The sequence below is a fragment of the Alexandromys fortis genome, unplaced genomic scaffold (assembly GCF_014885135.2).
Source record: "Alexandromys fortis isolate MF-2015 unplaced genomic scaffold, M_Fortis_MF-2015_v1.1 scaffold_0, whole genome shotgun sequence".
NCBI lineage: Eukaryota > Metazoa > Chordata > Mammalia > Rodentia > Cricetidae > Alexandromys > Alexandromys fortis.
The window spans coordinates 39,476,415-39,490,640 of NW_026067949.1; the positions used below are offsets into that span (position 1 = coordinate 39,476,415).

General features: G+C 37.0%; 1 protein-coding gene across 1 annotated transcript; it reads right to left on the minus strand.

The window, feature by feature from the left end:
- Positions 1 to 510: 510 nt before the first annotated feature.
- Positions 511 to 14,008, minus strand: LOC126506199 (transmembrane protease serine 11B-like protein). Its single transcript, XM_050149571.1, has 10 exons — positions 13,819 to 14,008; positions 11,429 to 11,544; positions 7,543 to 7,661; positions 7,386 to 7,453; positions 5,803 to 5,963; positions 5,219 to 5,257; positions 4,561 to 4,735; positions 3,332 to 3,591; positions 2,752 to 2,894; positions 511 to 1,898 (listed from the first exon to the last, which is right to left on the minus strand). The coding sequence occupies exons 1-10, from the start codon at positions 13,824 to 13,826 to the stop codon at positions 1,737 to 1,739; spliced, it is 1,251 nt and encodes a 416-aa protein (XP_050005528.1). The 5' UTR covers positions 13,827 to 14,008; the 3' UTR covers positions 511 to 1,736.
- Between the last annotated feature and the right edge of the window lie 218 nt (positions 14,009 to 14,226).

Below are 14,226 nucleotides of genomic sequence, written 5' to 3' on the forward strand. Positions count from 1 at the left end.
AGAAAGAAAGAAGGGAGGGAGGGAGGGAGAAGAGTTTTTCTTTTCTAAATCCAGTCTAAGTTTTGAATCTTAAGTAAAATTTTAAAATCTTGTAAAAATCACTCTTTAGAATTGACTAAGAAATACTTGAATGCCTGGAATGTTAAATCTGATTAACCCCATTGGGAAGAGTAGCTCTCTGGGGATCAACAGCTCTGGAGATGAGCCTGAAGCAGTCTTTAGTGTCCGTATGTCCTGGAATCTGAGGCTTTGACACCCGTCTCTGCAGTTTTTTAAAGAGTCACTTCTTAGATTAATAAGGAGCTGAAATTCATCAGGAAGATGAATGACCACGTTACCAAGCCCAGAAGACTGGAGAAGTCCCTCCTAGGGTAGTGTGTTCACGTTCAAGTGGGACTAGAAATACTGCCCTCCCTCGCTTCCACAAGAGGAAAGATGAACTAGTCTACTTAATAACAGAACTACTAAGTAAACACACACTCAAGTCAACTGTTAATGAATAAAAAAGTCTTCATTTTCAGTTGTTTTAATTAGGATATAGCATACATTTTTATTGATTTTGGATGGTTTAAAAATATATTACACATAGAGAATTTCTCCAGAAATTTGTATCTATGCTGAAGAATTTCTGTACTTAAAATGTACTTTTTCTCTCTGGTGGTGAAAAACTTAACAATGATTGTGGTGAATGCCTCAGTAAAAAGAGGCTGTAATTCAATACCTTCTTTTCAGACTAGTTAAGGTCATAACCACAGCCTTCCACAAAGCTCTGACATGAAAGTAGATCCAGCATTTTCCAACCCGATCTTTGGGAGACACCGGTCTCTCATTATGCAGTCTGATAAATCACCAGTCAAAGACATGCTCCCATAGTTCTACAAGTCCACATGATAATCCAATGTCGTGGTGAAATAGCAGTAATGTAGGCTGACAAGCCAGGAAACAGAGAGCATTTTAACAGTATTTAGGTGGGAGTACTTTTTGACTAACAGCTTCCTAGACCAACAAACTCAAGATTTCTTATTTTGTTTTGTTGAGTTTTCCTAAAAGTTTATAAATATTCCCTTAGGGCTACAACTCTTTCAAAATAGCCATTATACACATTTAAAGAGCATGGGAAACATTAGATGACGGTGGCTCCATGGTTAAGAGCCCTGGCTGCTGCTCTAGATGACCAGGGTTCAATTCCAAGCACCCGCAGGATGACGCACAAAAATCTGTAACTCCAGTCCCAGAGGATACAGCACCCACTTCTGACCTCTAGGCATGCATTCAGTGCAGGGGAAAACATCCATACACATAAAATAATAATGTTTGAAAGAGAGCTGAGGGTTTGCTCAGGGATTAAGCACTTGCCATGGAAGCTTAAGGGCAGGAATTGGCATCCCCAGGATGCATATAAATACCTGGTAAGCATAGACACCTTCTGTTCTTCCATCCCCGGAATACCAAGGCAGGGATCCCACAAGCAACCTCACTAGTAAGACAGAGTGTATTTAAGAGCTCTTGGTTTGACCAAGAGCCTGTCTCACTGAATATGGTGAAATTATTAGGGTGGTTCTTAATATCAAATTGAGTACACATACATGAGTGTGTACATGAATACATGAGCACAGATACACATTAACACACATGCAAAGACACAAAATGGAAAAAATAAAGAAACGAACGTTAAATAATAGTCACAAGTATCAGGCAACAACGCTCTGCATTCAGTACTAGTAGCTGATTTCCTACTAGATACCAGTCTTGGAGGCAATCCAGTCACGGTAGGCAGTCACTCTCGTATAGACCCCTGGCTTGTTGATTCTGCCACATTCATGTCCCCAGCTCACTATCCCAACAAGGTACCAAATATCTCGAGAATTGGGGTGAACTAGTGGTCCTCCAGAGTCACCCTAAATAAAGCAAAGAGCATCTATTATTTTGACAGGTTCATCTCAGACAGTTTAGCTATACACAACTATGTTCTGGATGAAGTGTGAATTACTGATGCATCATCAAGATCATGGAGAGGCATATGATATAAATCCCTATACACCCTTTACCTCAATTAATACTGATCAATTATTCTCTGATTTACTTTTGTGAATACAAGAATTTAAAAGTATGATCTGAGTAGTTACAAACTAGTTCTGGAGAAAGTTTTTAGGAAATTCATTTGAGTATGCTTGAAATTCAAAGTTTTGTATCTGAAAAAAAAGACATGGCTCTAGCCATGAGGGAGATAAGAAAATAAGAGTAATTTGGGGATGGCCTGACAATATTTAAATATCTCTGAGACTTGTTTTTTTTTCTGATCTGTGGTTAAAAGGATGTATTGTGATTTAGGACAACCAAAATTGTGCACAATTTTCCCACCTAGTAGCTTTGTGACAATAGAAGGTATTTAATGTCGCTTTACCTCTATTTCCTGAAAATATAAGGTACTTAATGTCCCTCTACATATATTTCCTTATCTATGAAATGAGAATAACAATTCTTACATTATACAGTTACGGTGAGAATTAAATTAATATTTGTGAAGGACCTAGGACAGAACTCAACCCGGAGAAAATCTATCACCAGTGTTTATTGTACACTTATAAACTTGTGCTGCGTATAGGAAGCCATTACTTTAGACGGTCACCAACAGGGCTATCAAAGCACTACTAAATGAAGAACGGAATGATCTCCATAATGATGCTCTTCAGAGCATGATAACAGTTGTTTATACATTATGTGGTCCTTGTGAATAATTTCCAGTCTTACCTGGCAAGCATCGATATTGCCTTCCATGTAACCAGCACAGAGCATTGTGTCCTCTATCCTGCCATTGTAAGCTTCTTCGGCATTGCAAGTGTTGGTGTCAATAATTTTAACAGATGCTTTCTGAAGTAGCAATGGGGATTCACCTAAAGGAAGCCAGCATGATTAACATGGTCAGCAAACAGGTGCCAAAGACCTGACCAGCCTGGACACTTGCCTTTTGTTAGGATAAACACACACGCGTGCAAGCACACACATTCACACTTTTCTCTCTCAAATTAACAAAAAAGTATTCAAAATATTCACTAGAAACACCTTTCACCTGTTGTCAATTTTTTTTTTTCCTTCTTACATCATTGGTCCAGAAACGTTTCTATAGGACAGAGAGTTTCTACTCCTAAAGTGGTCACCTTTGAATGTTTCAAACCAAAGCGGCCTGTAAGATCCTGTGTAATATTCCCTGAGAGACGACCTGAAGGGATTGTGCATCCAGAGATAAAAGGTTGCCTAACACGCTGTGCTTAGATTGTTACATGCTCACATTGCCCCTGTATCTTGGGCTGTGTGCTGCCATTGGACTCACCGTTGTGCGAAAGTGCTCCCCAGCCTGTAACAACGACCCCTTCCCCCGGTGGGAAAATCTGCGTGGCTTCCGGAAGGCAAACCCGATGTACATCGTTCTTGAATACGACGTTCTCAGTGAGCACGACAACCGCAATATCATCATGATGCTCCCCCTTAACATAGTTTTCATGGATAATAACTTCTTGAACGTGATGCTGCATGTAGGGTGGAGTCACTTTAGTGCCAAAGCTAACGGTTAAGTTTTCTGGATTTTTTGTCCTAAGGAAACAAAAGACACATATTTTTGTATTTATTTTAAAATGACATAAATCCTGTATTTTATAGCATATAGTAGAAAATTTGTATCTTAAATTTGTTTTTATGGCATCAATATTTCCTTGCATGATAGCCCATTGCAGTGATGCAGGCTGATTTTTTTTCATTTTTTTCTGATTTGTTTTGATGTGTATGAATACTTTGCTTATATGTATGTCTGTGTACCACAAACATACCTGGAACCCTTGGAGATGAGAAGAGGTTATTGGATCCTCTGTAACTGTAACTATGGGCAATTGGGAGTGACCGTGTGGGTGCAACTCAGGTCCTCAGCAAGTGCTCTTAACTGCTGATCCACCCCTCAAGCCCCATATAATCTGATTTTTTTTTAAATTCATTTTTAGAACTTCTTGCTTGAATCTCTTCACAGCACACTAGATATGGGGATATAGTCCTTGCCTAAAAGAAGCTTAAATTAAATGCAAGTTGTAAGTACACACAGATAATTATAAATGCTTAATATTTATGCCTGTAATAAATGAGATCAATAAACCTGGGAATATAAATCTGAATGATTAAGAGGAAGGAAATTTCTAGTGTTAGAGAAAATAGCATTTTAGACTCATTCATATTTGCCTAAATGACCAAAAGGCTTGGGTAGCTATGTGATGTGTAGAGGGAGAAAAGAGATACGATGTGATATTTTAGCAACTGCAAGTGGTTTGGGATCTGAAGTATAAAGTGATGAGAAATAAGTCTCGTGAAAGAAAATAAAGTTGAACGGCACAAAAATCCATAAAAATATGACGACTCTTTCTATTTTACTGGTAAAAGTAGGTAAAAATGAGTTAGGCTTACCTGCAATCTGTTTTTCAAACCTGGACACCAGTGAGGATGGAAGACAATTTGCCTAAGATAAGGACTGTCGGGATTTTTGGGTTTCTCCAACATTAGAGAACACCTTGAACTTACTTTTGAAGGCAATGAGCTGCTGTCAGCAGGAACCTTGCACCAATCAGTGATGCCCCACAGTAGTGTCTGCCATTCACTCTGAGACTTGCTTGCCATGGCCATTCTCCTTTCTGAGCAGTGGAGCCTCCCTTGATCCTGTCGTAGGTTGCTGACATTCTTGGTCGTCTTCCGCAGCCTTCAGAACACATTGATTTGGTTTCATTGAAGATAGGAAGATATTAACAGTTCAGTGCAGAGAAGGTGAGCTGGGTTTTCAGCTCTTCTGGTTTGCTTATCTGTGATACTGTCACCATCCAGCACAGGATAGGAATAGAATCATCCATAGAGGAATCACCAGCAGCCCCAGGAGTCTCACATAGTGACACTAATCCTTGGAAAATACGTAAGTTGTGGAAGGCAAGGTCATGGTTAATTTTGGGACTCTACTGCTGGCTGGATGAATTTACATTTACAAGCTACTTTTACAAGTTGGGTGAATCCAGGCAATCTTTGTGCTTCAATACCATCATCTCGAAGATAGAATTGTAATCATACCCTACTTTAGATGTGTTCTGAAGATTGAGTAAGTTATTATGTAAAATACTGTTGCACCCTGTTGTAATGTTGATTGTGTGGTTTTGATTACCTCATATTTAACTGGAAAGGGATTTGAACTTACGGTTGTTGATAATCTTTTCAGCATCAACCTTATTGATTTCTGAAATAGAGCAAAAAGTCCACAGTAAATTTAAATTGGGCAATGGAGATAGCATGTTCTACAGACCAGAGGGATCCAACAGTAATTCAGCATCCAGAATCCCATTTGAGAAATTATATTTTCATTAACTGGAGCTATAGTCTGTATCATCCAATGCCAAAAATTGGGACTATCTTCTCTTGCAAAAAGAGTAAGCTTCATAGGTGAATCTGATTCATGTTAGTATATAAATACAGATTCTAAAAATAAACAAGTATTTGAATTACAAATCTAATGTTAATTTTCATACATCAAGAAAATAAAAACAAAACACACCATCACTCAAAATGTTTACTAAGTGTGTTAGTATCTACTGTAGAATGAAAAGCCAACCCTCCTTGTTCTAAGCAACTACAAATTGTAGCATTACTAGGAAATGAATAAACGAATGAAAATCACTCTGCTCTAAGATGGCATGCCTTTAAAATTATACTAAAGATCAACTTTGTAGTTGGTGTTTACAAAATGATACAGTGACACTGCTCTCATCCAATAGATCAGCGTACCCATGAGCTTCAGAGACCCTGGATCTGTAGTCAAGGATCCTGATTGGTTCTCCAGCATCTGACGTAATATGCTTTCGATTCTCCTTCTTGTGTTTTCCTTGTTTGACCTGGGATCCTTGAACACCAGCCATATATTGGCTGTCACGCTGTTGCTGTCAGGACTGGAAAGAATTTAAAGCTTTCATACAGTGTTAAAACCAACACCTCCTCCTCTAATCTTTCCAATCTTGATTTTTGCCCCCTCTTTATGGGTTGGTGCAGTCACATAACTTCAGGTGAAGTTTTCAGTCTGCCACATGCCTACATGTGTGTGTCCACTCAATATATACAGCTATGCTATGCATTTTGGTGACTTGCAATTTTATATATCTTTCAGAAGCAGGACTAGACTAAGATACCAAGGAAAGATGATCACAGAAGAACGGAGACTTATTAATGTACTCATCAATCATTTATTGAGTGATTGCTATAAATGTGCAACTCTGCTGAATTCCATTGAGTGATGACTAAGGAACAGTTCCTACCCTCAAGGAATTTTTTCTGACTTTTATGATAGAAAAGGCATATGTGGAGAGGCCTGTAAGAACTGATGCAAAAACAGTAAAGATTTATCTTTGCCATGGATACCTAGAGGAAATACGTGGGATTTTTACTTAAAGGATTAAAGGAACATTCATGGAAGAATTGATGTAAAACTGGACATTAAAGTACTTTTATTTCTATTTCATCATCAAACTGAACTTTTCATCAAGCAGATATGAGGAGAGCTATATCACAGACTAACCACGAAAAATGATATTAACTAGTATGTATTGATTAGTGCAATGTCACAGGTACTTGTTGTTACATTTATTGTTGCATATTTTGTCACCTCTATTACTTTACATTAAATCTATTATTATGAAGACAAGAAAGCTATTACTATTGATATTTCATTAGACAGAGAGGTTAACATGGTAATGTAACTCTCTTAAGGCTCTGGGGCTATTCAATTATAAAATCTGGGCACAGGTTGTCCAGTGCCTGTTCTAATGCTCCCCTTGCTACTCTTGGCTAGTCTAAGCCCACGTGTAGGGAACACTGCATTTTTTAATGGTGTGTGCAAGCCTTTTGCGACATCAAAGCCTGAAATAGGTGTGATTTCTTCTACCCCACCTAAGAAGAGCCCTAAGAACACTTCAAGCAATGTTTGACTGGTTTTCAGGTAGAAAGACTTGAAAATGAAGAATTATAAAATCTATATTTCTGATACTCATTAATAAAACCAACAATTTTGGATCAAACATTTGACTTAGAGGCCATCTAATGGTTTGTTGATACAAATACTTAGGAAATGAGAAGGATAAGTCTAATAATTTAAGCATCAATATATTCCCTTAAATCTAATAACCTCAACTATATAAGCTCAATGTTTGCATTGGTTTTATATTTAACAATTACGTCAATAGGTATGTTGATACTTATCATTGTTGGCAATAACTGTGACGTATCAGAAGGTTTTAGATTCTTTTTATCTGGAGCTCTTGAAGTATAATATTATGATGGCTTTATCTCTTTTCTGATGATTAATGATAGTTACTTACATCAATGTGATTATCTGAGAGTTGATATATTGTCTGTAAATGTTAGAATTTTGAAAGGCGTCAACCATCTGTTCAGAAAAACACAGAGTTAAACATCAAATTTCAATAATATGTTTATACTTCAAACATTTATCAAATACAAGAAAATCTAGCTTACTTTAGTCTCGAGGATTTTACTGAGGTAGTTACTTTCTGGTGATGTCTCCCTCTCATAATTTCTGTCATATGGAATATTCAGCACTTTAAAGCTACCTCGATAGTAGTAGATCTTGTTTTCTGTGAGATAAAAATGATCCAAGAAGTATTTAAATTAAAAGTACTTCAAATCAAGACACAGATTGAATAGCAGGATGCATTATGTTCATTAGATATTGAGAGCCCTTTGTGAATATTTCTGGCACAACTAAGTAGTTAAAATATTTATTGTAGGAAGTGTTTTTAAAACAGTAATAAAAAGCAGATAGGTAGATGTAGATAGATGATAGATAGATAGATGATAGAAAAAATACAAAGAAGAATAAAATTTTTATTATTTGTGTGTGCATGCACACGTGAATGATATGTGTTTGCATGTGTGTAGGTTTGTGTCTGTGAGTTGGGACATATAAGTGCCACTGCACATGTGTGAAAGTCAGAGGACAACCTCAGATATCAGTCCTTACTTCTATGTTGTTTGAGACAGGGTCTCTCTTGCTTGCTACTGTGTATGCCTAACTAGCTGACCTGCAAGGTTCCAAGGATTCTCCTGTATCCACCTCCCATATTTCCACATGAGTACTATAATTACAGATGTGTACTGCTGGATCTGGCTTTCTTTGGGTTTTGGAGTCTGAACCCCAGTATTCATAATGGGAGACAAGTTTCTTACCACCTGGGCAATCCCCCAGCCCTAGGAGAGCATCTTAATTGAAACAAAAAGAAGTATATACAATAATTGCTTCTGTTTAGAGTAACCAGTTGTCAGATTATAGATTTTTAACATTACCATTCATTAAGTATTACAACCAGATGGTATTACAGAAAAATGTTAAGGAGCACACTAATTTTTCAAAATAAATATAGTCTTACTGTAATTATATAATTTGCATAATGTTATAAATCTATTAAGAAGAGAAAACAATAAAAACTCAATCATCTGAATTGAAGGCCTATAACCAATAGGTCATATTCCCTTCATCAATTTCCATAGATACCAATCTAATGGATATACATCCTATCTTATATATTATATAGATAAAGTCAAAAGACATTTGCTATTTTAAAAAAGACAATCCCCAGTAAGAATGGTAAAGAGCAAAAAAAATATCTGACAGCAAATGCTGGTGAAGCTGTAAAGGAAAATCCTTTGATGGCGATGCAAAATGGCCCAGCAGCTCTGGAAATCAGTAAGGAAAAGTCTCAAAAATAAAAATAAAAATAAATCTACCACATGGCCTAAGCTTGACCACTCCTTGGCATATGCCCAAAGGACTCGGCATCCTACTCCACAGGAACTTGCTCAGCAGTGTCCACCACTGTATCACAATAGGTAGGAAATGGAAAAAACCTAACTGACCTCCCCCAGATGAAAGGATAATGAAAACATGGTGTATGTGCACGTGGCATACTATTCAGCTATCAGTTAAAAAAAGGAGATTGTGAAATGTTCAGATAAAGGGATAGAGCTAGGAAATATATTGAGTGAAGGAGCCCAGACAGATCTAGGAGAACAAAGGTCACATGTTCTCTCTCATCTGCAGTACCTGGCTCCAAATCTTAAGATACAACACAGTATACAACACAGGCAATTACAGATATCAAACAAGCATAGCTATGATGCCCCCATCAAAGAAGTATCTCTTTACAAAAAAATGGAAACCATCACAGAAAACTACATTTGAGTACAATGAAGAGATCAGCAGACCATGGAAAGGTCAGACTGAATGTATACATCTATACCAGAGTTTCTGCATCTGTGGCTCAGAAAATATCATGGAATAGGGTATGAAAAGGTTGTAAGGCCCAGAATATCAGAGAGTTTGCTATGAAACAGTCTTAGGAATGACCGCATATATAATCTTCACCGGTCTACATACAATGGAGTCCTAGAGCTGTAAGGAGAAGCAGACATTTGCTTCTATCACTAACCCAGAAGCTGTCTCCAGTTGATAACTACTTGTGAATGAAAGTTTAGTTTTCTCCAAGGGAATATCACTGGAGAAACAGCACTCTTAAGGTCAGGCCCATGCCCAGGGGTAGATGGCAAACACAAAATGAACTCAATAGCATCTTTGGACCCTCCTAGTCTCACAGTGTTAAGTCAAGGTTTTGTCTTTTTAATCTTACAGAGCCTTTATATAGATATTGTGACTCCTGTTTCTGTGTGTGAGCATGTGTGTCTCTGCATCTATCTATATCTTTTTGCTTTCTTTTTGGCTCTTTTTCTTGTTTATTTTATTTGTTTATTTATTCATTGCATTTTACTAGTATTTATTAGATGTCTATTTGTTTTAATATAAACAGAATATATTGCATGAAAAATTTATTTGCAATAAAAGGAAAGAAAAATGGCTGCATAAACAAGACTGGAACAATGGCAGTATCCATGGGTATATTGATCGAGGGGAAAGTTTATGGATCTCCATCTCTTGGCAGCAAAAATAATGACAGTTGGAGAGGGAGAATTAGCCTTTCCAAAGTTAAATGCTTTTGTTGTTTATTCACTACACAAAGGTCAATCCTGAAACCATATACATACCACCAACAAAAATAGACTCAGCGGGTTGTGTTTATATATTTATATATACACACACATACATACACATGTGTATAACAATAATAATCAAAGAAAAGAGGCTATCAAAGTAGGGTACATGGGAAGGGCTAAAGAAAAGCTGACTAGGAGAGGTTGAAGGGTGGAAAGGGAAGGGGTAAAGTTATATAATTCTATTTTAATAAAAAATGTATAATATTTTAATCTATTTAGAAGAATTTCTATATTACCTTTTTAAATAAACAAGTAGCTGAAATGTCAATATCTCTTGAGTTTTCTTCTTCACATGCCATAATACTTTAATTACAAAGGAACATAAATATACCACATATAGAATATTTTTTTGCTTGTTTATCAATCATCTGCTCATCTGTGTCTAAATTTATATTCATTCTTGTGCCTATGTGTATGTGAAGTGATTCTGTAGTACAACATTTGAAAATGTTAGAGATGCTTTCTTGCAGGATCCAAGGTCCCCTGGTGTAAGAAGTCCTTCTGTATTTGTGTTGCTTTTATTGATTAATGAATAAAGAAGCTGCCTTAGCCTGTGATAAGGCATAGTAGAGCTAAGTGGGGAAAACTAAACTGAATGCTGGGAGAAAGAAGGCAGAGTCTCAGAGATGCCATGGAGCCGCCAGAGGAGAAAGACTCAAACTGCTAGCCGGAACCTTGCTAGTAGGCCACAAGCCTCATAGTAAAATATAAAATAATGAAAATAAATTGATTCTAGATGTAAGAGCTAGCTAGAAATATGCTTAAGCTATTGGCCAAACATTATTGCAAACAATATAGTTTCTGTGTGATTATTTTGTGGTCTGGGCAGCAGGGAACAAACAAGCAGCTGCTAACTACAAATTGGCACCAACATGGGGCTCGAACCCCCGAGTCTCAATTTGTAGCATCTACCAATAGCTTAAGCATATTGCTAGCTAGCTCTTACATCTAGAATTAACCCATTTCTATTATTTTATATTTTACCAAGAAACTGTGGCCTACTGGCAGGTTCTGGCTGGTGCTTGGCAGTTTCCTGGCTTCTCTGTGACTCCGCCTTTTTTTTCCCAGCATTCAGTTTAGTTTTCCCTGCCTAGCTCTACTCTGCCCTATCACAAGCTAAAGCAGCTTCTTTATTCACTAAACAATAAGAGCAGCACATATACAGAAGTTCCTTCCACACCAGTCCCCATTGCTGCTATAGATGGAGATTATTCATGGGTGGCAATTACTTCTTTGTATCTTACAGAAATTGAAATAAAATCACAGCAAAAAGAAATTAATACAACTGTGTACTAACCTACTGCCAGAAAGTGAACTAAGAGTCCAATTGTTATCCCAAGGACTGCCAGCACGCCAAGCACACCAAGGATGATTACCCACCGTGGGAAAGATTTGTGGGAATTTATGACTGGTCTGCAAATGAAGGACATGAAAAATATGTCAGAAAACACTCAAATGTTTCAGATCTGTATTACTTTTCTCTTGCCACCTATCAACCCCCATGATCAGGTGCAGAGGTATTAAAAGACATAGGAGAAAAGGGGGAAGGAGATCAGCAAGACGACTCAGTGCTGCTGAGCCCCATGGCTTGAGTTTGGCTTCAGAAACCTGGATGGTGGAAGGAAAGAATTCCACCTTGCATTTTGTTTTCTAATCTTCTCTTGGAGGAGGCCACTCACTTATGTATCATGAAATGCATGTATAAAACTGCACATACACACATACTAAATAAGTAAAATATAATAAAAAAATTTAAAGAAAAGAGAACATATAGTACGTAGGAAAAAAATACTAGGAGGCCGTATGTATAACCATAGTTGAAAGAAGAGAAAAATGACAGATAAGGTTAGCCAGAATAGAAATTATAAAAATCCATGGGAATGGAACAATGGGAGCCTGAGTGATGATAACAAGAAGGGAAAGAAAATGAAGAATTTGAGAAAGATTACAGATTAAAAATATTTGCTACAACTTGAAAACTATATAATATTGGGGAGATATGTTTTAAATGGGAGTAGAAATTACTGTGGGACAATGGTCTTATACCCTGTAAAGATTGATCACTTGTATAGGTTTAATAAAATGCTGATTGGCCAGCAGCCAAGCAGGAAGTATAGGTGGGGCGACCAGAACTGAAGAATTCTGGGAAAAGGAAAAGTCAGTCTGCAGTTGTCACCTAGACATAGAGGAAGCAAGATGAGAATGATAAAAGGTACCAAGCCAAGTGGCTAACACAGACAACAATTATGGGTTAATATGTAAGATATGAAAGTGAATAAGACAGCCTGAGCTAATAGGTCAACCAGTTTATAATTAATGTAAACCTCTGAGTGTTTCTTTGGAACTGAATGGCTGCTGGACCGGGCATGACAGAAACCTCTGTCAACAGAAAATAAAGCCTAGAGAAGATCATTTGAGGATGAAAATATGTTTTTTAAACAAGGATTATTAAGGACTTACAAATGTCCAGTACACACCAGATATGTCATGTTGGTGATTAACTAAAGAACCACTGTGGATAGGAAGTTAGCAAGCATCCACATGCAGGGAGAATAGAGGTTGTGAAACTGGATCAGTGTGAGACTGTTGCACAAAGTTAGAATTTCTCTTTCCAAGGTAAGATATTTGTTTCCAGACTAACCACGATTAAGTTATCACAAGCTTTTTATATATCTTTTGAATTTTCCATTCTGAATGCTTGGTGCCCCTTAAAAGTATACATCTTTAAGAAATGTGCCTGTTTCCTGACCCAAAACATTGTTGATTTTCAGAGATTACCTCAGCTCACAAGCACTCAGCTCCCCCAAAGTGTTTCTCACTGAAGAGGTTTTGTCTCCCTCCACACCCTTTGTTTGTCTGTCTTTCATGAATTTTTATAAATTAGTACTTTTCTAATTATCTCTTAATTAGGGATTCATATTTATGTTTCTTTTTTGATTAGTTTTGTTTAGAAAACTGTTCAGAACAGGTCTCTGTACAATATGGAGACATTTAAATTTTCTATCTCATCTTGTCTTTATAACTTAAATTCTGAAAAAAAAACATAAAAAATTTACTTCTGTTTTTTATTTTGCCCAACAAAATATCTTAGTGTTGATTTAGCCTTTTGTTTGAAAGGAAAAAAATTGAAATAGCTCTCTACTCATTGATTTTACCCACTGAAATTACTACAGGGCTTTACAGTTTATTTTCTATCCGTATTCTGCCTTGATTACTTTGTATCCACTGTTAAGATTTTTTTCTGAGTTTAAGTTCTCTTTCACACATAACTCAAGGACATTACAGACTATAATCTAGCATGACTAATTAAATAAATGCTAACAATAACAAGGCACCATCTCAAGCATTCCAGTGTTAGCCAGTTTCCAATATCCAACCACACACTCTTTCAGAAAATCTTATAAGAGACACTTCAGGATGATATGGAATATAAGATGTATCTTACCATAAGAACTGCTGGTATGAACTCATGTCTTATTCACAAAGTTCTAAAACAGATTGTTATTGTTTTTTCATCTAATCTATAACCTATGGATAACTCTCAGAAAATATTGCAAATGATAAAATTTCTCTACCTGCTATTCCTTTCACTGCACCACAATTATTTTGCCACAGTCCTCAAAGTGGGATTCAACTGAGAAGAAATTCGACCTTGTCAGAATTTTAGGAAGGCAAATGATCACTTACCTATACATAGTGTGCTGATGCAGCGATTGCTGGTGTTGATACAGAGGAAACTTCTGAACTCCCTATGTGTTGATAGTGGTTCTCAGGTAAATGTGCTAGCTATGAGGATACTTGAGATTTTAAGGGTGGGTACAGTTGCAGAATGCCATTAAAGAGAAACTTGTTTAACAGGTGTGGTAACAACTGAGGATCTTCAGCTTCAAGGAAATAACAAAGATTGTCTTTGAGGAGAATACTTAGAATAAAAACAATGGGCATACCTTGGTCATCACAAAGACCCACCCCAAAGCACCAGCACACACTGGTTGGTGAGTCAGTGATGTGACTCAGGAGCTATCCATCCTTTCAGCACAGAAACTCTCCCCAGAGAAACTAGCAAGTCTATCTGAGCATCCTGACAAATGACTC

Bases quoted from the DNA above. Each gene is read 5' to 3' on its own strand.
- LOC126506199 (XM_050149571.1), bottom strand. The intron at 5,964-7,385 runs GTAAGTAACTAT...AATTCTTTCCAG, and splicing joins TCTCAGATAATCACATTGAT to TCCTGACAGCAACAGCGTGA. The intron at 1,899-2,751 runs GTAAGACTGGAA...TGCTTTATTTAG, and splicing joins GCAATATCGATGCTTGCCAG to GGTGACTCTGGAGGACCACT.